General features: G+C 32.0%; 1 protein-coding gene across 4 annotated transcripts in view; it reads right to left on the reverse strand.

The window, feature by feature from the left end:
* LOC107451053 (uncharacterized) overlaps nt 1-25,346 on the reverse strand; it is a 265,442-nt gene that overhangs the window by 42,975 nt on the left and 197,121 nt on the right. For all 4 annotated transcript variants that reach the window (XM_087157487.1, XM_087157488.1, XM_087157486.1 and 1 more), the window contains 3 exons: nt 11,705-11,824; nt 11,447-11,626; nt 9,706-9,941 (listed from right to left, as the gene is read on the reverse strand). In XM_087157487.1, the coding sequence (XP_087013613.1) occupies nt 9,706-9,941; nt 11,447-11,626; nt 11,705-11,824 (536 nt within the window). The remainder of the gene's footprint in view (nt 1-9,705; nt 9,942-11,446; nt 11,627-11,704; nt 11,825-25,346) is intronic.

The following is a 25,346-nucleotide window of genomic DNA, read 5'->3' on the forward strand; positions in this document are numbered from 1 at the left end:
GTATTTGAACTCAGCCCAGGAGGTGAAATTAATTTCAGGATCAAGCATTGAGCCAGCACTTAGTATTATTTTTGAAATCGAATTCAGATTTGCTTTAAACGCCAATTCATCGTATGAGAAGTTCTAACAGTTTGATTCAGCGTATTTGAACTCAGCCCAGGAGATGAAGAGAATTTCTGGATCAAGCATTAAGCCAGCATTTTGTACTATTTTTGAAATCGAATTCAGATTTGCTTTAAACGCCAATTCATCGCATGGGTAGTTCTAACAGTTTGATTCAGCGTATTTGAACTCAGCCCAGGAGATGAAGAGAATTTCTGGATCAAGCATTAAGCCAGCATTTTGTACTATTTTTGAAATCGAATTCAGATTTGCTTTAAACGCCAATTCATCGTATGAGTAGTTCTAACAATTTGATTCAGCGTATTTGAACTCAGCCCAGGAGGTGAAATTAATTTCAGGATCAAGCATTGAGCCAGCACTTAGTATTTTTTTTGAAATCGAATTCAGATTTGCTTTAAACGCCAATTCATCGTATGAGTAGTTCTAACAGTTTGATTCAGCGTATTTGAACTCAGCCCAGGAGATGAAGAGAATTTCTGGATCAAGCATTAAGCCAGCATTTTGTACTATTTTTGAAATCGAATTCAGATTTGCTTTAAACGCCAATTCATCGCATGGGTAGTTCTAACAGTTTGATTCAGCGTATTTGAACTCAGCCCAGGAGATGAAGAGAATTTCTGGATCAAGCATTAAGCCAGCATTTTGTACTATTTTTGAAATCGAATTCAGATTTGCTTTAAACGCTAATTCATCGTATGAGTAGTTCTAACAATTTGATTCAGCGTATTTGAACTCAGCCCAGGAGGTGAAATTAATTTCAGGATCAAGCATTGAGCCAGCACTTAGTATTATTTTTGAAATCGAATTCAGATTTGCTTTAAACGCCAATTCATCGTATGAGTAGTTCTAACAGTTTGATTCAGCGTATTTGAACTCAGCCCAGGAGATGAAGAGAATTTCTGGATCAAGCATTAAGCCAGCATTTTGTACTATTTTTGAAATCGAATTCAGATTTGCTTTAAACGCCAATTCATCGCATGGGTAGTTCTAACAGTTTGATTCAGCGTATTTGAACTCAGCCCAGGAGATGAAGAGAATTTCTGGATCAAGCATTAAGCCAGCATTTTGTACTATTTTTGAAATCGAATTCAGATTTGCTTTAAACGCCAATTCATCGTATGAGTAGTTCTAACAATTTGATTCAGCGTATTTGAACTCAGCCCAGGAGGTGAAATTAATTTCAGGATCAAGCATTGAGCCAGCATTTTGTACTATTTTTGAAATCGAATTCAGATTTGCTTTAAACGCCAATTCATCGCATGGGTAGTTCTAACAGTTTGATTCAGCGTATTTGAACTCAGCCCAGGAGATGAAGAGAATTTCTGGATCAAGCATTAAGCCAGCATTTTGTACTATTTTTGAAATCGAATTCAGATTTGCTTTAAACGCCAATTCATCGTATGAGTAGTTCTAACAATTTGATTCAGCGTATTTGAACTCAGCCCAGGAGGTGAAATTAATTTCAGGATCAAGCATTGAGCCAGCACTTAGTATTTTTTTTGAAATCGAATTCAGATTTGCTTTAAACGCCAATTCATCGTATGAGTAGCAGTTCTAACAGTTTGATTCAGCGTATTTGAACTCAGCCCAGGAGATGAAGAGAATTTCTGGATCAAGCATTAAGCCAGCATTTTGTACTATTTTTGAAATCGAATTCAGATTTGCTTTAAACGCCAATTCATCGCATGGGTAGTTCTAACAGTTTGATTCAGCGTATTTGAACTCAGCCCAGGAGATGAAGAGAATTTCTGGATCAAGCATTAAGCCAGCATTTTGTACTATTTTTGAAATCGAATTCAGATTTGCTTTAAACGCTAATTCATCGTATGAGTAGTTCTAACAATTTGATTCAGCGTATTTGAACTCAGCCCAGGAGGTGAAATTAATTTCAGGATCAAGCATTGAGCCAGCACTTAGTATTATTTTTGAAATCGAATTCAGATTTGCTTTAAACGCCAATTCATCGTATGAGTAGTTCTAACAGTTTGATTCAGCGTATTTGAACTCAGCCCAGGAGATGAAGAGAATTTCTGGATCAAGCATTAAGCCAGCATTTTGTACTATTTTTGAAATCGAATTCAGATTTGCTTTAAACGCCAATTCATCGCATGGGTAGTTCTAACAGTTTGATTCAGCGTATTTGAACTCAGCCCAGGAGATGAAGAGAATTTCTGGATCAAGCATTAAGCCAGCATTTTGTACTATTTTTGAAATGCGAATTCAGATTTGCTTTAAACGCCAATTCATCGTTTGAGTAGTTCTAACAGTTTGATTCAGCGTATTTGAACTCAGTCCAGGAGATGAAGAGAATTTCTGGATCAAGCATTAAGCCAGCATTTTGTACTATTTTTGAAATCGAATTCAGATTTGCTTCAAACGCCAATTCATCGTATGAGTAGTTCTAACAGTTTGATTCAGCGTATTTGAACTCAGCCCAGGAGATGAAGAGAATTTCTGGATCAAGCATTAAGCCAGCATTTTGTACTATTTTTGAAATCGAATTCAGATTTGCTTTAAACGCCAATTCATCGCATGGGTAGTTCTAACAGTTTGATTCAGCGTATTTGAACTCAGCCCAGGAGATGAAGAGAATTTCTGGATCAAGCATTAAGCCAGCATTTTGTACTATTTTTGAAATCGAATTCAGATTTGCTTTAAACGCCAATTCATCGTATGAGTAGTTCTAACAATTTGATTCAGCGTATTTGAACTCAGCCCAGGAGATGAAGAGAATTTCTGGATCAAGCATTAAGCCAGCATTTTGTACTATTTTTGAAATCGAATTCAGATTTGCTTTAAACGCCAATTCATCGTATGAGTAGTTCTAACAGTTTGATTCAGCGTATTTGAACTCAGCCCAGGAGATGAAGAGAATTTCTGGATCAAGCATTAAGCCAGCATTTTGTACTATTTTTGAAATCGAATTCAGATTTGCTTTAAACGCCAATTCATCGCATGGGTAGTTCTAACAGTTTGATTCAGCGTATTTGAACTCAGCCCAGGAGGTGAAATTAATTTCAGGATCAAGCATTGAGCCAGCACTTAGTATTATTTTTGAAATCGAATTCAGATTTGCTTTAAACGCCAATTCATCGTATGAGTAGTTCTAACAGTTTGATTCAGCGTATTTGAACTCAGCCCAGGAGATGAAGAGAATTTCTGGATCAAGCATTAAGCCAGCATTTTGTACTATTTTTGAAATCGAATTCAGATTTGCTTTAAACGCCAATTCATCGTATGAGTAGTTCTAACAATTTGATTCAGCGTATTTGAACTCAGCCCAGGAGGTGAAATTAATTTCAGGATCAAGCATTGAGCCAGCACTTAGTATTATTTTTTAAATCGAATTCAGATTTGCTTTAAACGCCAATTCATCGTATGAGAAGTTCTAACAGTTTGATTCAGCGTATTTGAACTCAGCCCAGGAGATGAAGAGAATTTCTGGATCAAGCATTAAGCCAGCATTTTGTACTATTTTTGAAATCGAATTCAGATTTGCTTTAAACGCCAATTCATCGCATGGGTAGTTCTAACAGTTTGATTCAGCGTATTTGAACTCAGCCCAGGAGATGAAGAGAATTTCTGGATCAAGCATTAAGCCAGCATTTTGTACTATTTTTGAAATCGAATTCAGATTTGCTTTAAACGCCAATTCATCGTATGAGTAGTTCTAACAATTTGATTCAGCGTATTTGAACTCAGCCCAGGAGGTGAAATTAATTTCAGGATCAAGCATTGAGCCAGCACTTAGTATTTTTTTTTGAAATCGAATTCAGATTTGCTTTAAACGCCAATTCATCGTATGAGTAGTTCTAACAGTTTGATTCAGCGTATTTGAACTCAGCCCAGGAGATGAAGAGAATTTCTGGATCAAGCATTAAGCCAGCATTTTGTACTATTTTTGAAATCGAATTCAGATTTGCTTTAAACGCCAATTCATCGCATGGGTAGTTCTAACAGTTTGATTCAGCGTATTTGAACTCAGCCCAGGAGATGAAGAGAATTTCTGGATCAAGCATTAAGCCAGCATTTTGTACTATTTTTGAAATCGAATTCAGATTTGCTTTAAACGCTAATTCATCGTATGAGTAGTTCTAACAATTTGATTCAGCGTATTTGAACTCAGCCCAGGAGGTGAAATTAATTTCAGGATCAAGCATTGAGCCAGCACTTAGTATTATTTTTGAAATCGAATTCAGATTTGCTTTAAACGCCAATTCATCGTATGAGTAGTTCTAACAGTTTGATTCAGCGTATTTGAACTCAGCCCAGGAGATGAAGAGAATTTCTGGATCAAGCATTAAGCCAGCATTTTGTACTATTTTTGAAATCGAATTCAGATTTGCTTTAAACGCCAATTCATCGCATGGGTAGTTCTAACAGTTTGATTCAGCGTATTTGAACTCAGCCCAGGAGATGAAGAGAATTTCTGGATCAAGCATTAAGCCAGCATTTTGTACTATTTTTGAAATCGAATTCAGATTTGCTTTAAACGCCAATTCATCGTATGAGTAGTTCTAACAATTTGATTCAGCGTATTTGAACTCAGCCCAGGAGGTGAAATTAATTTCAGGATCAAGCATTGAGCCAGCACTTAGTATTATTTTTGAAATCGAATTCAGATTTGCTTTAAACGCCAATTCATCGTATGAGTAGTTCTAACAGTTTGATTCAGCGTATTTGAACTCAGCCCAGGAGATGAAGAGAATTTCTGGATCAAGCATTAAGCCAGCATTTTGTACTATTTTTGAAATCGAATTCAGATTTGCTTTAAACGCCAATTTATCGCATGGGTAGTTCTAACAGTTTGATTCAGCGTATTTGAACTCAGCCCAGGAGATGAAGAGAATTTCTGGATCAAGCATTAAGCCAGCATTTTGTACTATTTTTGAAATCGAATTCAGATTTGCTTTAAACGCCAATTCATCGTATGAGTAGTTCTAACAATTTGATTCAGCGTATTTGAACTCAGCCCAGGAGATGAAGAGAATTTCTGGATCAAGCATTAAGCCAGCATTTTGTACTATTTTTGAAATCGAATTCAGATTTGCTTTAAACGCCAATTCATCGCATGGGTAGTTCTAACAGTTGAACTCAGAGTATTTGAACTCAGCCCAGAAGGTGAAGAGAATTTCCGGATCAAGCATTGAGACATGCTCCCAATAAGAGTTAAATTTTTTTTAATGAAAGTGACACACATTTGAGTTACACAAAGAAGGCAACTACGAAAGTTTGCTACAGCAAGGGGATTTTAATACATAATGTGCCTTCTCGTATAACGAGGAACATTTTACGTCAGTACTGTGATTGGTGCGAGATGTGAATCAGTGTACAAATCGACTAGTCCTGGTTGGGATTTTAACCTGGGTTGACTCAATGAGAGCGTAAACGGCATTCCGGATTAAGCGTGATACTAACTAAACCAAAAGGTATCTCAGAATTATGAGTATAAATTTTAAATGGCTAAAATAGAGCACCTCTTGATGAGGTTAACTAGGTTCAAATTTCAGTGATGTCTGGTTGATATGAATTATGCACCTGGCTCGCACCCACCAACTACACTGCTGACGTAAAAAATTCTCTGTGGTAGATATATCAAGGATAGATTACTCTTGCCGTCGGGCTAACCAAGGGAGATTTTCGTGGTTTTCCTCTCCATGTAACGCAAATGCGGGCTTCAAAAAGCATGAAAAGCTCTCTAGTCAAAGCATCAAAAAGTTCTCAATGGAGGCTAGTTTGTCCCAATGATCTAGTAGTTTCCTTATCTTCTGGATTGCGATCAAAATTACTAGCCTACGAAGTGAAACATTTATATTTGTAAATTCAAAATTGGGTCGGCTGTTCAACGCCGGTTATAAGTGGCAGAAATAAGAACGGGATGAAGTCATTCTTATTATAGCATTCCTTTAAAAATTATGCACTCCTACTACAGCCTGTTGTCAGTCAGGTCGTAAGAGTTGAGGTTTCACAACTTCAAAAGCAATGACATAAAGGTCGGAAATGTGGTTAGTATTGCACACCTGCCACCACTAAACAAGCTGGCGTCCATAGATCTGAAGCAGGACTGGCTTCAAAACATCTGGAGTAAAACTCCAGTCCTTCACGAAGACAGTGCAGAGCATTAAATTTTGTGCGTGGCTAGGGTACACCAATGGTTTGAGAATGTCCTCCATGTTCGCATAACAAATCAATACCTCTGGGGGTACTGATCCAAGAGTTTCCTTGTCTGCTGGATTGGTTCAAAATTGCAAGGCTACGGCTGTGAACATTAGTAGTCGTAAACCGAAAAATTGGGTCGGCTGTTCAACAGCGGTCATAAAATAAAATGTAAAAAATGGTTTGAGAATTGAAAACCAGCCCTCAGGATCCGGGGTTCGATCCTCGACTCGGCTAAGACTCACCGAATATATGCGATATACGTGCTCATAAAATATGTTGAATCGAAAGTCCTGTGGTCCGTCACTGACAGTACCATGGGTACATGGATAAAGAGAAAATTTCCTTCCCTTTCAGATTCATGTCTAAATTGAGGAAGCGACCTCAAATATGAGCAGTGTTGCCATCTATCCGTGTGGATCGGAGCTAAGACGTACTTTCACCCTAACGTGCTTTATTATCAAACGAAAGGCGAACTTTTCTATCTTAATTCGAAAGAGCACGGCGTGTCCAAGTGTTAATAGAAACCACAAAACTGTGCTGTCGTGGCCTTAAACCCTTATATAAACCCTTACATAACTTTAATATTATTTAAACAGTTTAAAAAATAGTTGAGCTTAAAATAATTCATTTTTCTTTTTATATATAAAACAAATTGAAGCTATTAACACATTCTTTGGACTGAAAAATATCCGCTATTTGAACATTATCATCAAAATAATATTCCCTATTGCAATACTTAGCGCAAATAATTTGTTAGCAAAGTTTTAAAAGTTTCTTCTGCATTTAATTAAAAAAATACCTTCGCAATTAAGGAGAACAATTTTAATAACGTATAATTTTTTTCATTTCTAGCGTAATTTCAAATTTAGGTTTGTTAACCTTATCTTCAAAAATCGACTTTGCTTTTTATCCGGATATTTTCATTAAGTTTAAGTTGGAGTCAATATTTTACTTGAATTCGTAAGAGTCTGTACTTTTCTGTATGTAAATTTCTTGAAGGTACTTTCATTTTCTTTAAACGTCGCAAACTAATTTAAATGCGATTCAAGTAAATTGGATCTTTGTCTCGATAGGGCCTTTCATTACTAAAAGTTTTTTTTTTCCATTTCTTGTTCGCTCGTTAATTGAATTTGAGAATTCCTGTTTAGAATATTGTAAAGGTTTGGATAGTGAAGAAAGAAGAAGGCTTTTCTGCTGAGTATTAGTATACCTTAATATAAGATCTTACTTTAATATAATTGTTTTAATATTTTCTAAGGGTTTTTTTAAATCGAATTATAAATCTTTAAAAATTTTAATAAAGTAAATGTGTCGATGTAATTTAATCGTATTTCATAAAATTCGAAGCACATAGATAATTTAATTTTAAAAGCAGATTTCCTTGACAATTGTGTTTTGTAAAAAGGGACAATGCAACTTTACTTTAATCACCATTGTTTATTAGTAAATTAAAAAAAAATAGCTTAAAGTGAATTTATTTAATTTTTATTTAATTTAATTTTTATTTAATTTTTTGTTTTAAAAAATATTAAATAAAAGGAAATAGACGGCGATTAATTAAATTGACGGTTATTTGTATTAAATTTCGTTGTATATAAAAAAGGCATTATTTGATTGTTGGCTTACTCTACTTTTGTTTATTTTGAAATAGAGAATCCTCAAGTTTAATGAGTGTATTGTTTTTTTCTGAAAAGAAAGATTTTTGGTGCCTTCGGTTTCGCACCAAAAATAAGTTAAATGACTTTTTAGAAATATTATTAATTATGTTATTTAAAATAAGATAAATGACTTTTTATGAATATGAAAGTGAAGCTAATACCATTTTTGAATTTGGTCCACTATTTCAATATAGCATTTGTGTATATATAGAAGTATTAAGTAGTTAAACACCCCTAATTGTGTTAGGAAATTTTGAAAATGAGTTTTTGGAAAATTTTTGGTAGGCCGAGGGAAAGTAAATTTAATCTTTCTTTTAATTAATTTTTTTTACTTTTTTGGCTGACGTATAATTTGTTTTGTGTTAAAAAATAATAAAAAGGTAGGAAAAAATAAAGCTGAATCTCGATATAACAATTACGGCACATTACGATAAGTTCACCATTACGACAAGTTTCTAAGTTGCTGTAAAGACACACAAATTATTCAGCTTCGATCGATCAAAAAGACTGGAGCACCCCGGACCAAGTCCGAATGCTGAAGCATTATCTCCTACATTAGAAAGCGGTCAGACGGTTTTTCATTAAGTAGTCTGCGAAGACTATTTAAAAAGTGAACCAGTTGTGCGCATTAATCTAAATTCCGTTTTAAAAGTAATTGAGAGAAATTTATCATATATATTTGTGAATTGAATCTGTAGTGATTGACAAGTAAATAAGACAAACCAATCATATTCAAAAATTAAACAAATTTTCAGACATATATTAGCTACCACTCCCTTATTTTTACTAGATTTTTTATTAAATGATTCTTTTGAAAACTTGTTTACCTTCATAGTGGTCTGATCGGACTACCTACAAAAAACCGTGTGGAGGCTTTTAGTTATAGGAGGCTGAAGTAACTCCCGTGCCTACTGATTTTATCAGGATGAAATGGGATTGCCTTCACGCCTAAGGTGGGTCTACCAGGAGAAAATCTTCCGACGTACTTCACCCATCTCATCTAGGAGCACCCTTCTGCCACGATGAGGAAATCAGCAGGTATTGGGAAGGTATTTGATTTTAGAACGACCACTGGCTAAGTTATATTCTTAAATATATATTAAAAGTTCTTCGGCTATTTTCAAAAACCCTACTCCCACTTCAAAACAATGCGTTTTTGTTGATCATATATCTATCATGCCCCCATCTTCCTTCTTGACTACTAAAATCATAATACACTGTTATCAACGACAGCTAAAAATATTGCACTTTATTTTTTTTTCTTCTTTTTTTTGTTGCAGAAACTTGTTCAGCCATTTCTGTCGTAAATGTTAGTGCCTGAATCTGAAGGCAAAAGCAGCTTATTTCAGATATGTATAATAATGTATATGTATAATCAAAATAGTTGTTCAAAATAAAGAAAAAAGAGGCAATTGTGTCGATTTCATTTTTTAATCTGTTTACTGCCATTCCATTATTAAATATGTGTTTGCTTATTGAGACAATAAGCTCGCTTAAACGGCAATTTCATCTACTGTTATGAATTAATGTTGTAACGTCCGGTAAATCGAAATAAATCCTGATGCAATAGTAGGAAATAACCCGGTAGCGACTCATTTAAGTCAGCATTTCAATACAACTGAAATAGTAGCTGACTTAGGATACAGCCCATCCAATTACGACCATGAAAATTTCGAAAAAGTTCTAGCAAAATTTTTGCGCTTGCTGACCGAAAGACACAAGAAAAACATTACGAAAACGGAAAAAAATTATGAATAAGTATTACCTAAAGAGTTCTTCGTGTGATTCCTCCAGATCTCGTTGTTTTGCATCTATATCTTTCTGCCTAGAATCCAAGGTGTCTCTAAGCTGTTGTAATTCGGTTTCCTTTGTGTCGAGTGCCTCCTCAAGTTGATTTTGTATCCTTTTCAGCATCACGTCTTTCTGCTGGATGATCTCTTGTAGCTCTTGTATCGTATTCTCACCTTCGATGACGACTTTGGTCTTCTCGCTCAGTAGACTCTGTGTGAAGAGATTATTAATAAAACATTTATCGTGATAAGTGTTTCTGAGTTTAATTATCTTCACGAAAAAATGTTTTTAGGTAGAATAAACAACTTAATTCTGATTGTTTTCAGGCAAAAGAGTTTAAGTTCACACAGTGGGCTATACATGGTTATTATCATATAAAGGCAGCTCCCATTAGGAGACAAAAATGATTTTTTTGAAAGTTACAGCCCTTTAATCTTATGGAATTATAGCTTATGAAAACTTCGAATCAAATAAATTGCTCAATTTCTATAAAACTTCGATTGTAGCCTAATAAAATATTATTATTTTGAAGTGTACAATTGTTCAGCAAAAGGGATAAGAATATAATGGAAATGCGTGTACTAATTTTTTGGCTTTTTAGATTGTAAAAAAATAAATACCCTTTTTATAAAATATTTTTTAATTTAAATTTTTTTAAAGGATTTTTAAACCTCGATATAAGAAGGTGAATTCATTCTCGGTTTGAGAAGGCTTTTTTACTTTTGGTTTGCGAAGGTTGATTTACAATTGACTTCAGAACGTTCTTCTAGCTTTGTTTTATGTAAAGGTATATGTAATTTCGATATAAAAGGATGTTTTTGCACTCTTAATTGTATCCTTATTGCACGGGAACTAGCATAGTTAAATTTAATTTAGTTTCAAGCTTGCATGGTTTATTTGCTAATCATTTTTAAACCTTGTTGGGATTACGTGATAAAAGCTGATGCTGAAATTTAAATCAACCTTATACTGCTATCTGGGTTGTGTAACACTGTTTTAACTTACTTTGACAGCATCCTCCGATTCTTTAAGTGAATTTTTCAGTTGAAGCATTTTACTGTTTTGATAGACTAGATCCATAAACGATCTACAGTTACTGATTAGTATTGAATATTAATGTTTTAACACAGTGGTCCCCAATACAGCGAACCGGTACCGGTCCGTGGATCAAATGATACCAGACCACCCAAAGAACATTAAATTATTTCCATTTTATACACTGTGGTATATTTTTCAGTTTGCACGGCTTTTTATGAACGAGAGGTTAACTGGGAGCTGTGAGATGTCACAGCACCAATATCGCTCATTTAATTCTATTTTGTATTGAAGACATGTTAAAATACAACTTTAAAATAAAATTACTGAATCAAAATCATCTAAAACATAAGCAATCAACGACAGCCCTCTCAGAAGATTGAGATAAAATTGTCAAAAGTTGACCGGTCCTCAGCGATGGAAGTGTTGGGAAGCACTGTTTTAACAGACAAGACCTGATTAAAAAATATTAAAATGCGATATGCTATATCGAACAGTTTCAGTCTAGTTTAACAGTATCTTCCGATTCTACTATTAAACGTTATAATTGCGATGTGACAATGTTTTTAAAAGACTAGATCTATTTATTGCAACTGATTAATATCAAATGTTAATGTTTTGGCAGGCAAGACTTGATTTTAAAAAAAAAAATTAAAATGCAATTCACTCTTTCAGCTTACTTTGACAGTATCTTCCGATTCTTTGAGTGAATGTTGCAATTGAGATATCATGTTATCTTTCTCTTGACAGACACTGCTGTGGTGTTGCGTGCTCTGAGTCAGCTGATCTTGTAAAACCTGAACACTGCGCTGGAGAATCTGTATTTTGTCTAGCCTTCTGGTACACTCCTCCTGAAGCCCCTGGAAAGATGAAACAATTAATTAAGCACCGTGAAGATAGTGCGGAAAATAGTAAACACATCTATTCGAATCGATCACCTTAATTGCTTCGTCTTTAATTTTTAGTCCATCGATCAGGGTATGAACTTCTTTCAGCATTTTATCGACAGATGCAGATGATAGGCTAGGACAATCTGTGTGGTCACTTGTTGAAGAACTCTGACAAAGAAATGGAAAATGGGACAGTTAATATATCACATCGTTCAATATATTGAACTGTTCTACTTAAATATATTTTATGTTTAATATTCATATGGACTAAGGCGAGGTCTATTGCTGATGGTTATATTTTTAAGGGTTATTTTTTTCTATAACTCAAATTTTTACATGTTAGTTGAAAACGATAAAGAAAGAGTTGTGTTGGATAATATAAATTTTATGTTTTATGCAAATTATGTTTATTATAATTTTATGTTTTATGCAATTTATGTTCTATAAATTTTATGTTTTATTTAAATTTTATGTTATATTATACATATTTTATATTATGATTAGCTGCGTCTTATTTTTTATATTAATTCAAATGAATGAATGTGAAAATAATGACGCATGTTTTTGCAAGTCATTTTTTCTGAAACACAAAGTTTTACAGCTTGTTTAATTGGGCACGGTGAAAAGAAAGCGAATAAAATAATAAACCAATATAGGATTAATATAAAATACCAATCGTATTGTAATTTAGGCATAAATGTCATGTTTATAGGCATATAAACTTGATATGTCATGCTCATAATGAGAGGCATGTCATATCATGTCAAAATGTCATGCTTATAATCAGCATAATAACAATCAAATCACTGAGATATAACTGGTTATAAACTATATTTTGCTGTTCAATTCCCAAAATAATTATCTGATTCACATACTTAGGTTGATAGATATCTAAATTAAGATTTTTATACACACTTTATATTAAAACATACATCGAAACTGATCTCAATCAGCTTCAAGATTGAATAAACGTGCGTTGCTTTGATAATTTCGTATTAGTAAACTAGTCATGATATTTTGCAATCCACTACCAATTATTATTTTTAGAATTCTTATAAACATAAATATAAAAATTACACATTAGGAGTAGAGAATTATTACTCAAAAGACATAAAAAAAATACTTTAACGAAATTTGACGAATGGATATTGATGTCAATCTCTGGGAAGATGAGATAGCAAAAATTTCTAAATCAGTTAGATGGAGAATAAAAATAACAGAGGCTCATAATAATTTTCTTTCATCATCTTTCAGTTTCATTGGACGTTCAAACTGGTTTTGACCATTTCCAATAAGCTCTTATAACCGTCTTTCAGTTTAATCTGACAATTTTACTGGTTTTGATCCATTAATGTCTCCTTCAGTGTGGTTGATTTCAATAAGGATTCGTTAAATTTCGATAACGTTTTTATTTTTCTACACCTTAATATTCCATAGAGACCAGCGTGTAATTTCTTTACATTATTTTTAAAAGGATATTAAAAATAAATATTAACGATGGCTATAAGTGAGAACAACCATAAAAATTTAGTTTTATTATTTCGATTTTAAGTTTCTGCAATTATTGTAAGAATCTCTATTATGATTCACAAACGCTCAATCGACGATTATTAACAATTATAAGCACAATCGACTATAAAGTAGGCTAAGTGGATTTAATTTCGTTTCCAATTTATCACATGAGCTTCAGCGTAATATAACAAAACGTAATTTAATTATTGCTATAATGATTTAAATAATATAACAATTTAAAGTTATTAAATTATATTACAACGTAATATAATTTAAAAACTCACTGAAAGAGTTATGTTTAATTATTTTTTACGCACATTAAAACGAATTTAATTATGTATGTACGCTTGGCTAAATTCTTCAGTAATTTTTAAAATTTAGTATGATATTCTGATTTAGTGTCATTTCGTATTTGTCTAACTATATCTTTTGGTAAATAAACATATAAACAAGTTTGGAACGACCGTCTTTAGTAAATGATTTGAAACTAATAGTTCCCATTAGTTGAAAGTTTGAATTAACTATTTTAGACTTTAGGAATAGTTTACATAAAGATTCGTAGTTTCTTAAAGATCGACAAGATATAAGATTCAGTGGTATACTTTGAATTTTACTTGATATGATGCATAAAAAGATATTTTATAGCAACTGTTAATCGATTTTGTATCTGGTGATTTATGTTCACTGCATCGATTTTTGACCAATGGAAAAAAGATTATTTTTAAATGTCATTCTAACACCTAAACAAATATAAATTCTTTGTAAATGTTATAATTTGAAATAAAAATAGGAGTAATTTTTTATATTAATTAAACTGGCAAAATAGCGGGTTCAAGAAAATTTTGAGGTAAAGAGTGTTAATCAAAGAATTACTAAAACTATAGAGAACTTTTTAAAACTTTGACTTTTTGATTTTACGCTTTCGGTAGTTCCGCTACGGTTCACAATTTTACTATTAAACTTTTCATTATTTAAATAAAATAAGCATAAAAAGAAAATTTTTAATTTTTTAATAATTATCGTTTAACTTTACTTATAAGTTCAGAAAACCCAAGCGTTCTCTTATAAATTAAAACAGTGTTTCGGAACTAATAAAATATCACCGCTACTACACTGAGAAAAAAAGTATGGTCAAAACTACCAGAATATGGTCAAATTTACCGTACTTCTGGCTTTATGGGAACACCAAAATGTTTGGTAATTTTTCTCAAAGCGTTTTGGTTATGATTTTGGAATAATGATTTTGATGATAATTAATGGTATTATACTACATGATAAAATTTCATCATGATACCTTAGAGCATGGTGTAAAAATCATTTATTCAGTTAAATTTACTGTTCAGGTTTGCATTTTTTACTAAAAGTGTGATAAAAAGAAGTAAAATTTTGAAAACCAGAATTTCCGGAAAACCGGGGCCATATGAGCAAAAATTATCAAATAAATAGTTTAAAAATTGTGTATTTTGATTTTTGTTGCCAAAATTATTAATATTATTTTTACCGGATATGCGAGAATTTTACCAGAATTATTTTTCTGTGTATAAATCAATGTTTTAATTTATTTTATTATTTTTTTATTCGATTACTTTGGTAAATATGTTTGTAACGTAAATTCTTAGTATTTAATCTACGCATGAAATTTAAGTTCTGTCGAATGCTCACCATAATAAACTAAGTCCAACTTCTTTCGAAGGGAACCATATTTTGTGTGAATCATTACTTTTGTCTTGTCAACAACAGTTACTTATATAATTACAATAACTGACAATCCATGTAATTATACGCTAGCAATCAAAAGTGCAGTACCATAGGCATAGACTATTTTATTTCTATATTCCAGATACTAAAGTAATTAAAATCTTACTATCTAAATCTTAGTAATATAATTAAATCCGTGTAAATTCAAGTTATTTTCCGGGATTATTTTGTAGGCGAAAATTACTAAGCGTGCTCCATAACATGGGGGGGGGGGGGAAAGAACAGATCCCTTTACTTTTTTCCGCGTAATTATTGCACACACATTTTTATGGAAACTGATATTTTTTAAACAATGTTTCTACCTAAGAAAGTATAAAATAAGCTCACAATAAAATTAATAAGATACCTATGATTTATATTTTTTTCCTTATTCAACCAAATTTCGCCACAAGCAGCTAATAATTAACTAAAGCTCCTGAAACCGCCCTTTTAATTATACACTGCTACTTCATTAAGCGACGTCCCAAACCTACATCGTGATATTTTTATCACATCAACAATTCCATTGATATTGAGTATTCCCAGAAGTATTGAAGTAATAAATTAGATCCTGCTCAATACTCCATAAATACTGAGACTTAAGCAAAGAATAAGAATGATGATGGCACAGAAGCTGAAGTGCAATTAATTTTTGCTAGATTCTCATCAATTCCGCTGTTCCTTGTATAATATGTAACGAAACATGTTTTCGCGTTCAAATAGCAAATAGATGGATGGACAAGGATCAGTTTACTTAGAATGATATCAGATGAGAATATGGATGATATTATTCTTAAGATTTGGATGACATTATTCACCAATCTAGGGGTTTGGCGAAAAGAAAGGAAGGCCATTTTATTCATACAAGCAGGAAGTTCGCTGCCTTAATTCTTTTTAAAACTAAGATGGGGACAATTTAAGGATAATTTGAGTTTACTAACGGCTTCTTCACAAAATATTTTATCCTGAAAACGGGCCCTTCACAAATTATTTTGTCCTAAAAACGGGTATTTTATAAGTAATAAGTAATTTTATCTTAAAAAAAGGAATCTTAATAAAATATTTTATCTCAGAAATGAAGTCTATGCAATATTTTAGTTTTAGAAACGAGCACTTCACCAAAGTGGAACTTTAAAAAATAAGTCGATGACGTCGCTAATTCACAATGTATCTTAAGAATAGGCCTTTCACAAATTATTTTTTCCTATGAATGATCCTTTTGCAAATTCCTCTATCCTTAAAACCGTCATTTCACAAATTATTTTATCATAAAAACTGAATCTGAGTAAAATAATTTATCTTAGAAATGGACCCTGCACAACATTTTTGCTTTAAAAATTGACACTTCACCAAAATCTGACTTTAAAAAAGGAGTCGATGATATCATTATCTCATAATTTATTCTAAAAATGGCCCCTTCACGAATTATTTTATTCTAAAAACGGGTCTTTTGCAAATTTTTTTATCCTAAAAACAGGACCTCTACAAGTTATTTTATCCTAAAAACGAGCATTTTACAAATTATTTTATCATAAAAGCTGAGTTTTAATAAAATATTTTGTCTTAGAATGGGCCATGCAAAATTTTTTTGTTTTAAAAATAGATCCTTCACAAAAATCTACCTTTAAAAAAGGAATCGATGACATCCTTAATTCATAATTTTAAAAGTTGATTCCGAGTGAACAATGTTTGTTTTTTTCGCATAATCATGATTTTTTTCCACACGCTTAACAAACCAACGCAATAAAAGTCAACCCAATATACTTTCTGAAATTTTTAAGGAGAGGTTACTATAACATAGCATTTAATTATGATTTTTCTTAGAAAAAGCTTAATTGTTGCATACAATGTTGAAAAAAAGTTCTTATTGTCAAACGCATTAAAATTTTCAAGTAAATTAAAAATTATTTAGAATTGCAGCAATTGGAATTGAGCTAATTTTGATTCGAGAACCGATTAATTCGTTATTTGTTGGTTTTGGAAGGAATTCAATCTGATTTATTTGGTGATTGAGTGGTATTTCTTCAAAAAGTTATAAGTAAATAAAAAAAGCACTAAGAGTAAAAAAATTAAAGCATTAATTTTTTAAATGTTATTGAACAAATAAAAAATTTTAAAAATGAAGAATATGGGAAGATTTGTTTTTGTCTTTTTTAATCGAAATGGTTCAAGGAGATTAAAAAATAGATAAGGATTCAAAACAAATAAATAAAATTAAAAAAAAAAGGTTATCAAGCTGATCTAGAAACTAAAGATACTTTATTCAAAACCAAAGCCTTCTGATTTTTTACTAAAAATTTTAAATTGAAGCTATTGTGACAGTTCTTCCATATTTTATAATAATTAAAGTATGCTAAAATTAACATTTTCTCTTAACCAAGCATGAGAACCAGAGATATCCAGAAGACCTATTTCTTGAACGAGTTTTCAATAAGCAGCAATTCTCGTTTATATACTTCGAAGAGCCATTACATTATGACCACCCTGCTAATAACATGTAGGACCACCTTTGGCCCTCAAAACTGCTAGCACGCGCCGTGGCATTGATTCCACAAGATGCTGATAGGTAGTCTGAGGTATCTGGTACCAAGAGCTCACCAACTGGTCCTGCAATTCCCTCACATTGCGAGGTGGTAGCGTGGCAGCACGAATTTGGTTTTTCAAGTAGGACCACAAATGCTCTATTGGATTAAGGTCAGGTAAATTTGGGGGCCAAGACATGATTGAAAGTCACTGGAATGTTCCTCGAACCAATCCATGACTATTCGTCCCTTATGACACAGTGTATTATCCTGTTGGTAAACACCATCCCCCGCAGGAAAAACTGTTGCCATGAATGGGTGAACCTGGTCTGTAACTATGTTCAAGTAGCTTACAGACTTCAGGGATTGTTCTATGAGGATTATGGGTCCTAAAATGCTCCATGAAAACATTGTTCCTGGGCGAGAAACCATGAAAACCTGGGCGAGCCCATTGTTATAGATGGAGGGTGGTCATAATGTAATGGCTATTCGGTGTTTACATATATAAAATATATATATATATATATATATATATATATATATATATATATATATTACCGTAGAATATTATACTTTAATTTTTACAGCAATAATTAATTTGTGTGATTTAGTGGTTTTAAGATAATTATTACTATAAAAATTACAGTATATCAGATTTTTAGTTCCGCAACATGCTCTGGTTAATAATTATTTTATGGTAAAAAGTACCCTCACCCTCAGTACCGTCTTTTACCGGAATTTTATCCGGAATTTTTCACAGTGTTGTGCAAGAAATTTAATAAAGCTTAAATCACAAACTAAAATGACGAAAATTGTAAAACTGTAAATTACGACTACGTTAAAATTTACTAGACAACATATAGTTCTGCTATATTCCTTAAAAATACATCTTTATAAACTAAAACATTTTAAACAAACTGTCAAAAAAGAGAAATAATAGCTTTCTGAATCGCTTTATATACTTAAAGTTAAATAAAAAATTTTAAAAGCCATATTTGTTTTCTAAAGATGTAGGAAATATAACGTTTTGTTTTATCTGCAGCAGCAGTTTTTCTCCTATTTTCTAGGAAAAAGGAATTCGGTAAAAAAGAAACTAAAAGTCAAAAAATCACTTCTCCGATATTTTCAGGTCATTAATTTCTTTTCCAATTACTCTTATCATCGATTTATCAATAACACTCCAAGAATATGGAGGAGATAAGATTTAAAAGTATTCATTTTAACCCAAAAGAAAAAACATTTATATTTTCCCGATTTCTTTCTAACAAGAATATTCAAATTAATTTTCATCGTAACCCGGTTTAAAAGAAATTTACGAACGAATAATTTTATTAATGGTTCAAACGGTTGAAATTGTTATAAAATGTTTAAACACGCAATTTCTGTTTGTTAAAGATAAGGTTTTATCAAAACCATTAATCTAAAAAACGTATTTCTTTAATTTGCAGAATGACACTGAACAAGCAGAAAATATCTCTTTCGCCGCTAAAGGAGATATGCAATATCATTTGTCTTTCCAAAAATACTTTCAAAAACGTTTTTTAGGTTTCCAATTATTGAAAGAATTTTTAAAAAGTTCTTTTAATTTTTTTTATGTGTATTCAATTTTTAAAGAGATTGCTATTATCCGGTTAGGTTGTTTTTTTATAACCATTGATGAAACAGAACTGATGAAAAGTTTCTGTATTTTTCTTCAAAAAGGTACATTTTTTGCAGTAATATCATTGAAAAGAATTTTTCCAGCTGTAAACTTATTAAAATTTTGAACGTTTTTGTTAGAAACATTCGTAAGCCATCTAATTATTAAAAGAACTGTTAGTATCAGTTTAGGTTTCCTAATAATCGAATGTTGAAATGATGTTTGCTAACTGAAGGGGGGGGGGGTAATAATTGAGCCAGTAGTCTAAAAAATATTCTGATTTTCAGAATCAAAAAAAATCTCGCGTAAAATTTTGCTAAAATATTGCGTGACAATTACGTGAATATCTGGTGTCTGTGGTACGTTGACCACAATACATCACAGTATGTAGATGTAGATATATTTTTGGTAAATGGCACAGTATTTAATAAATTACAAAATTGCACTAAAATTGATAACACAAACCAAAATAGGATTTTAAATATATTTTATTGTATATAAAAAAAAATTTCTGCTATTCCTAATAGCGCTGTTAATATCAGTTTTGGTTTGATAGTATTTAAATGCTTGGAAAAGACGTTTCGATATTATAGTATCTAGGTATGTTTTAAATAAATAACTCTGAAAAGTTTAAAGAACAAAATCAAAGAATTAAAAATTAAATATGCTCTAAAACATAGTTTTATTTTTAAAAAATAATTTTAGTTCTCTAGTTACGTAAATTGTCAGCTTACTAATGTTTAGGTTTTCTTCTGTTTGAAGAAGATGAAAATATTTCGATTTGCATAAATTATTGCAATTCAATCTCATAAAATATTTCCAACAAAATTGAGCAAACTTACTAAGAATAAAAATGATGAAAAAACTAATAACGATGAAATATAATGTATTTTCATTTAAATGACAATGATGTATTTTCAATGTAAACACGAATGATTTACAAAGGAAGAAAATTTGAATAGATTCTTTCAAGAATGTATCTTGTTTCTTTGTACTATCTGAATATTTGCACTTAATGATATGTTTTCCTTTAGAAAACACACAACAACACGACTCGGTACATGTTTTCATCATTATAAATTCTAGTTAGTGATTCTAGTTGAAATAGTTTTCTCAATTTTTGCTTCGTAAAGTTTGCTTGGTTATATTTTCCCTTTCACTTTCTTTGTATAAAATTTCTTTTCAAAATTTTTCATTTATCTCGGTACATATTTCTAGGAATAGATAACGTCTGACTCAAAGATCTTTTGAAATCTATAAAAATGAGAAATAATCTAAAATATTTTATTGATTTATTCGTACACAAAATATAGTGTCGCGTGCAAATATGAACAATTATTTTCGTAAGTAAACGCTAATTTCAGCTTGTGAGTTAGTAAAGGCTGATAACAAATTTCAGTAATTCATAGAGATATATGTACAATGTACAAAAAAAGCGCCCCCCCCCCCGAATAATTTTTGATTTAATGATCGGATTTTTGCCTTGCAGGACTCAATTCATTGCATTAGTTTGAGAAAATGACCTCGAAGATGCATATAATTTGGTACACTAAAAATATTTTTTTCGAATGTAGAGACTTATGGTGCGTGCCATATTGCGCCAAACACAAACTGCATTACGTTTTCAAAAAGGGAAAAAAACTGATGATACAAACAAAGAAAAGGAAACATAAAAAAGGAAAAAAAACATGGTAGGGAGCGATAACGGTTAGCTGAATAACACAAATACCCCAAGGAGCAAAGTGTCTGAAAAATATAATGTGTCGTAAATAGTATAATTTTTTTTTAAAAAAAGGGTTAAATATCAAGCATTGGAACAAATTAGCCTTTAGGGAGGATTTTTGATGGAACTTACCCGCATTTGCCTTACATGAAGAGGAAACCACAAAAACCTCCCACGGTTAGCCTGACGGTGAGAGGATTCTAACCCATGATTCATTGAGGACATTTTATTTTAGCACTGTGATCGGTGCTAGCCGGGAGCAGAATTCGTATCAATCAACCTCTGCTGGGATTCAAATCTGGGTTACTTCATTGAAAGATGAACGCTTTATCCCCTGAGCCACAGCGACTGAGGCAAAATATATTTTATAATCGTCGTTTAACAGCTGACCCAATTTTGAGTTTATGACTACCAGCATTGAACTCCGTACTCGAAATGTTACGTCCCCAAAAGCGAACAAAATAACCTTCAAAAACCCCCACACATGGACGTCACAGGGGTCACATGTGAATTTTCATATGATCATAGCATTTTTGGTACAATCTGGTAATGATGTTATTTGGGATATGATTATATGTTCAAGAAAACTAAATAAGTTCAAGAATTTGATAAAATGTGTAAATGAAAGTTAAATACTTGGAATTTGAAAGTAAAGTCAAAGTTTTTTTAGTATTTTTTTTCTTCTTAAAAAACGCCATCGAGCAGCCAACTTAATTTTGAGCTTATGACTACCAATGTTCAACTCCTTAACCTTGTAATTTTGAACCCAATCCAGAAGACAAGGGAACTCCTGGAACAAGTATTGGGAGAAATTTTGGTGAGGACTTTTTGGTGGAACTAACCTGCATTTGCGTTACATAGCGAAGAAAATTTCCCACGGTTATCCTGACGGCCAGGGGACTCTAACCCATGATCCGCTTGCCATTGAGGATATTTTACCTAAGCACTGTTTTTGGTGTGAACCAGGTGCAGATTTCGGATCGACAAGCCATCGCTGGGATTCAAATCCGGGTCACTTCATTGAGAGGCAAGCGCTCTATCCCTTAAATCACTGTTCAGCCAGACTATATTGTAAAGTTACCACTTTGAAATTTAAAAATTTACTTTTTGATATGGAAATCGGCACTGCTTTCAGCATGAAACCATCGTAACTAAACCTTTCCCAAGTGATCTTTCTCACTCTTTTTCAAACGTTTGAACTAATTTTTTTAAATTTTTAAAAATTTTTTGAATTATTGTGGCACAAAATGAATTCTACCAAACACTTGAAGAGTAGATTGGTTATATGATTCAAGCAGATTAGGAACCTCATATTGTTACTTTTGTTTTTTGTATATAAAAGCGCTTTTTATTATACTTGTAGATGTACATGTGTTATACGGTATTAGATACTTCAGCATACTTGTAATAAAATAGTAAATAAGTTCTTAAACTTGATTACATGCCACTACTGTTGATCTTTAGCGCCAACATGTTTCAATTTAACAATTAAGGTAACAGGAAATTTAATCTGTATGGTACTTCAAAGTACCGATATTATAGTTCAACATTGAGCTAGTTTTTATGAGAGTTCATCTTAGTCTTAATCTTGATTTTGAGGTAGATTTGAAAATTTTATTACTATAGCATTTAAAGTACGACGTTTTCCTGATTCTTTTTTTTTTTTTTTTTTTTTTTGAAAACACAAGTTTTGCTAAACAGGGTAAACATGTTTACCCAAATTCTAAACTCCTATTTTATACTGATAGAATAGAAGACACAGACTAGAAATATATTTCCTTTCATCATTATTCCTAGGACACAAAACATTGTAAACACAGAAAGATAGAAAACATTTTAAAGAAACCGCAAAACGTTTCTTTTTTTATTTATTCCTGCATTTCATGTTCCTTTAAACACTGAAGAGTAACTGTACCGTTTTCGACAAGAGTAAAATGCATTTGATTCTTTGATCTGGGAAGAAAAAAATGAAGAAAGTAGTTTCCAACTAAACTTACGTTTAGATTAATTTTTCTTTTTGATCCAACAAGATAAAAATAATATTGAAAGTCAAGTCTTATATCTGATCAGGGTACGTAGCGTTTTTAAAAAGTGCTCAAAGGTGCTTATTTTCAATTATGCTTTGTAAAAGCCCTTAAAGGTGCTTTTTTCATTTGGTGTTTTTAAAAAGTGCTTAATTTTCCCTTTATCATGTTGATTTTCTCCACGTATTATATAAAAAGACACTTCATATTGTTCTATTCAACGTTTTCACAATTAATTCAACCCCAATCTATTTCGGCGTACCGTCAGTCTGTAGCGTAGGAAGACGTCATTCGTTTTGCATGATTCTAAATTTCATGATTTTTGACAATTGTCAAAAACTATGCCAAAAGTTTTTTTTTCTTTTGACATGACGGTTAAAACCGGATAAAACAGTCAATTGTCAAAAACTTGCCAACCCTGCCTAATATATATATATTTTTTTAAAGTGCTTACAAATATTTTTGAGTGCCTGAAAAGTGTTTTAAAGGTGCTTATTTTTTGTTGAAAAATTTGTCTACGCACCCTGTCTGACATTAGTCCCGATTGAGATAATTCCTTTCATTTGTCAAAGATTCAAGATACACCCGTTTAAATATTTATTTCATATGTGGAATATTCATTTTCCTTGAAAGGGAATCAAAACAGCAAACACTTTTTATATGGGATGCCACAATAGGCATTATATATTTCCTAGCTTTTAAAATTTCTTTAATTTCTTAAACTTAACTTTTTAATCATTCTTAATCGAATATTAATTAAATCAAGTATCTATTTTTTCTTAAAATTTATAAAAAGCGAATATTAAATATTTTATTCTTTTCTCATAGATCAATGTAAACGCTAACTTTTTATTTCAATGCTAATGTAAGACTCATTAATTCACTGCCGTGACTAATCGATAACAAAATTCCATTTATAACTCTTGATTCTTTATTTCTTACAGCAAATATGTTTCAGTTTCATGGTTATACTAATTGTCTTTTCGGCGATTCACGATTGCCAAATTATTTTAAATCTAATATTGATCATGACGGGTTGGCTTTATTTTTGGCTATGTTATCCTTCGATAATTGGCCAACCTATCTCTTTCCATGCTCCTAACTGTCCATTGGGAACCATTCATTCACTTTCAATTTCCAATTTTGGCGACTGGGGGACTGGGCCTCTCAGTCTCAACCGTTGAATATGAATCTTAACAGAAATTCTCGATATGAAGAGAATGATTTTTCTTGATCCCTTTAAGGGATTTTTCTTTATTTTTATATTTTGAATTATGGTCATTTTTAATACTTAATAAATCCATTTTTCGTAAATGATTTTATTCGTTACTCTGAAATAATCATCATTATATTACATCCAAATTAAGACGTATTTATAACGGCCAAAAGTCAATGGCCATGCATGAACTACCACTAAAAATTTGGAATGATTATCATCGCTTCCATACCGTTTATAATACCATGAGCAGTATATTTACCAAAAGCTTCATAAATATCGATGGAAAAAAAATTTCCGACCTATTATTCGTGCGAATATTTGCTGATAACTTCAGAAGATGGCTTTGTTTACATAAATGTGGGTAACAGTAAAGGTCAGAGCAGCGATGGCTCAGGGGATAGAGCATTCGCCTTCCAATGAAGCGAACCGGTTTCGAATCCCAGTTGATCCGAATTTCGCATCCGGCTTGCACCGACCACAGTGCTGACGTGAAATATCCTTAATGGTAGATGGATCATGGGTTAGAGTCCTCTTGCCGTCAGGCTAACAGTGGGGAGTTCTCGTGGTCTTCCTCTCCATGTAACGCAAATGCAGGTTAGCTCCATCAAAAAGTTCTTCACAAAGGCAAATTTCTCCCAATACTTGATCCAGGAGTTCCCTTGTCTTCTGGATTGGGTTCAAAATGACAAGGTTACTCAGTTGAACATTAGTAGTCGTCAACCCATAAAATTGGGTCGCCTGTTCAACGACGGTTATAAAATTAAAAAAAAAAAACAGTTAAGGTCCGCGTAGGGTCAAGATTCTCATCGAGTTTATTTGTAATAATAAACACAGAATTTATAAATTCGGGTTTTTAAGCTTAGTAGTCAAATTAATGGACAACTTTTCACACTAAGTAAAATTTTCGAATTACACCTCGTTTCACACCTGTAAAAAATGGCCTTCAAAACCAAATTAATTATTGGTAAATCAGCTGAATGAATTTTTTTTATCAAAAAATCAATCCCAATCCAAAAAATATTTTAATATAAAATTACTAGAAAACTGACACTATTAAGAGTTATAAACAAAATATATCGATGTCGAGCAAACATTCCATTTTAAACAAGTAACTGTTCTACGCAAATATACATATTTATAAAATATAAATATTTAGATTCCGTTACTTTAAAAGAATTAAATTTTATTTAAAAACCTGAAAAAAAAGACCAATAGAGAATAATTTTCATTCTTATCACTAAATTAAAGGCTTAATTACAATATACACTGAAAAAATTTTTAGTGTAGAGCTCACTGCACAGTTACCGCCATTTT

The sequence above is a fragment of the Parasteatoda tepidariorum genome, chromosome 2 (genome assembly GCF_982258835.1).
Source record: "Parasteatoda tepidariorum strain Cologne lab strain chromosome 2, Ptep-v5.0, whole genome shotgun sequence".
Lineage (NCBI taxonomy): Eukaryota > Metazoa > Arthropoda > Arachnida > Araneae > Theridiidae > Parasteatoda > Parasteatoda tepidariorum.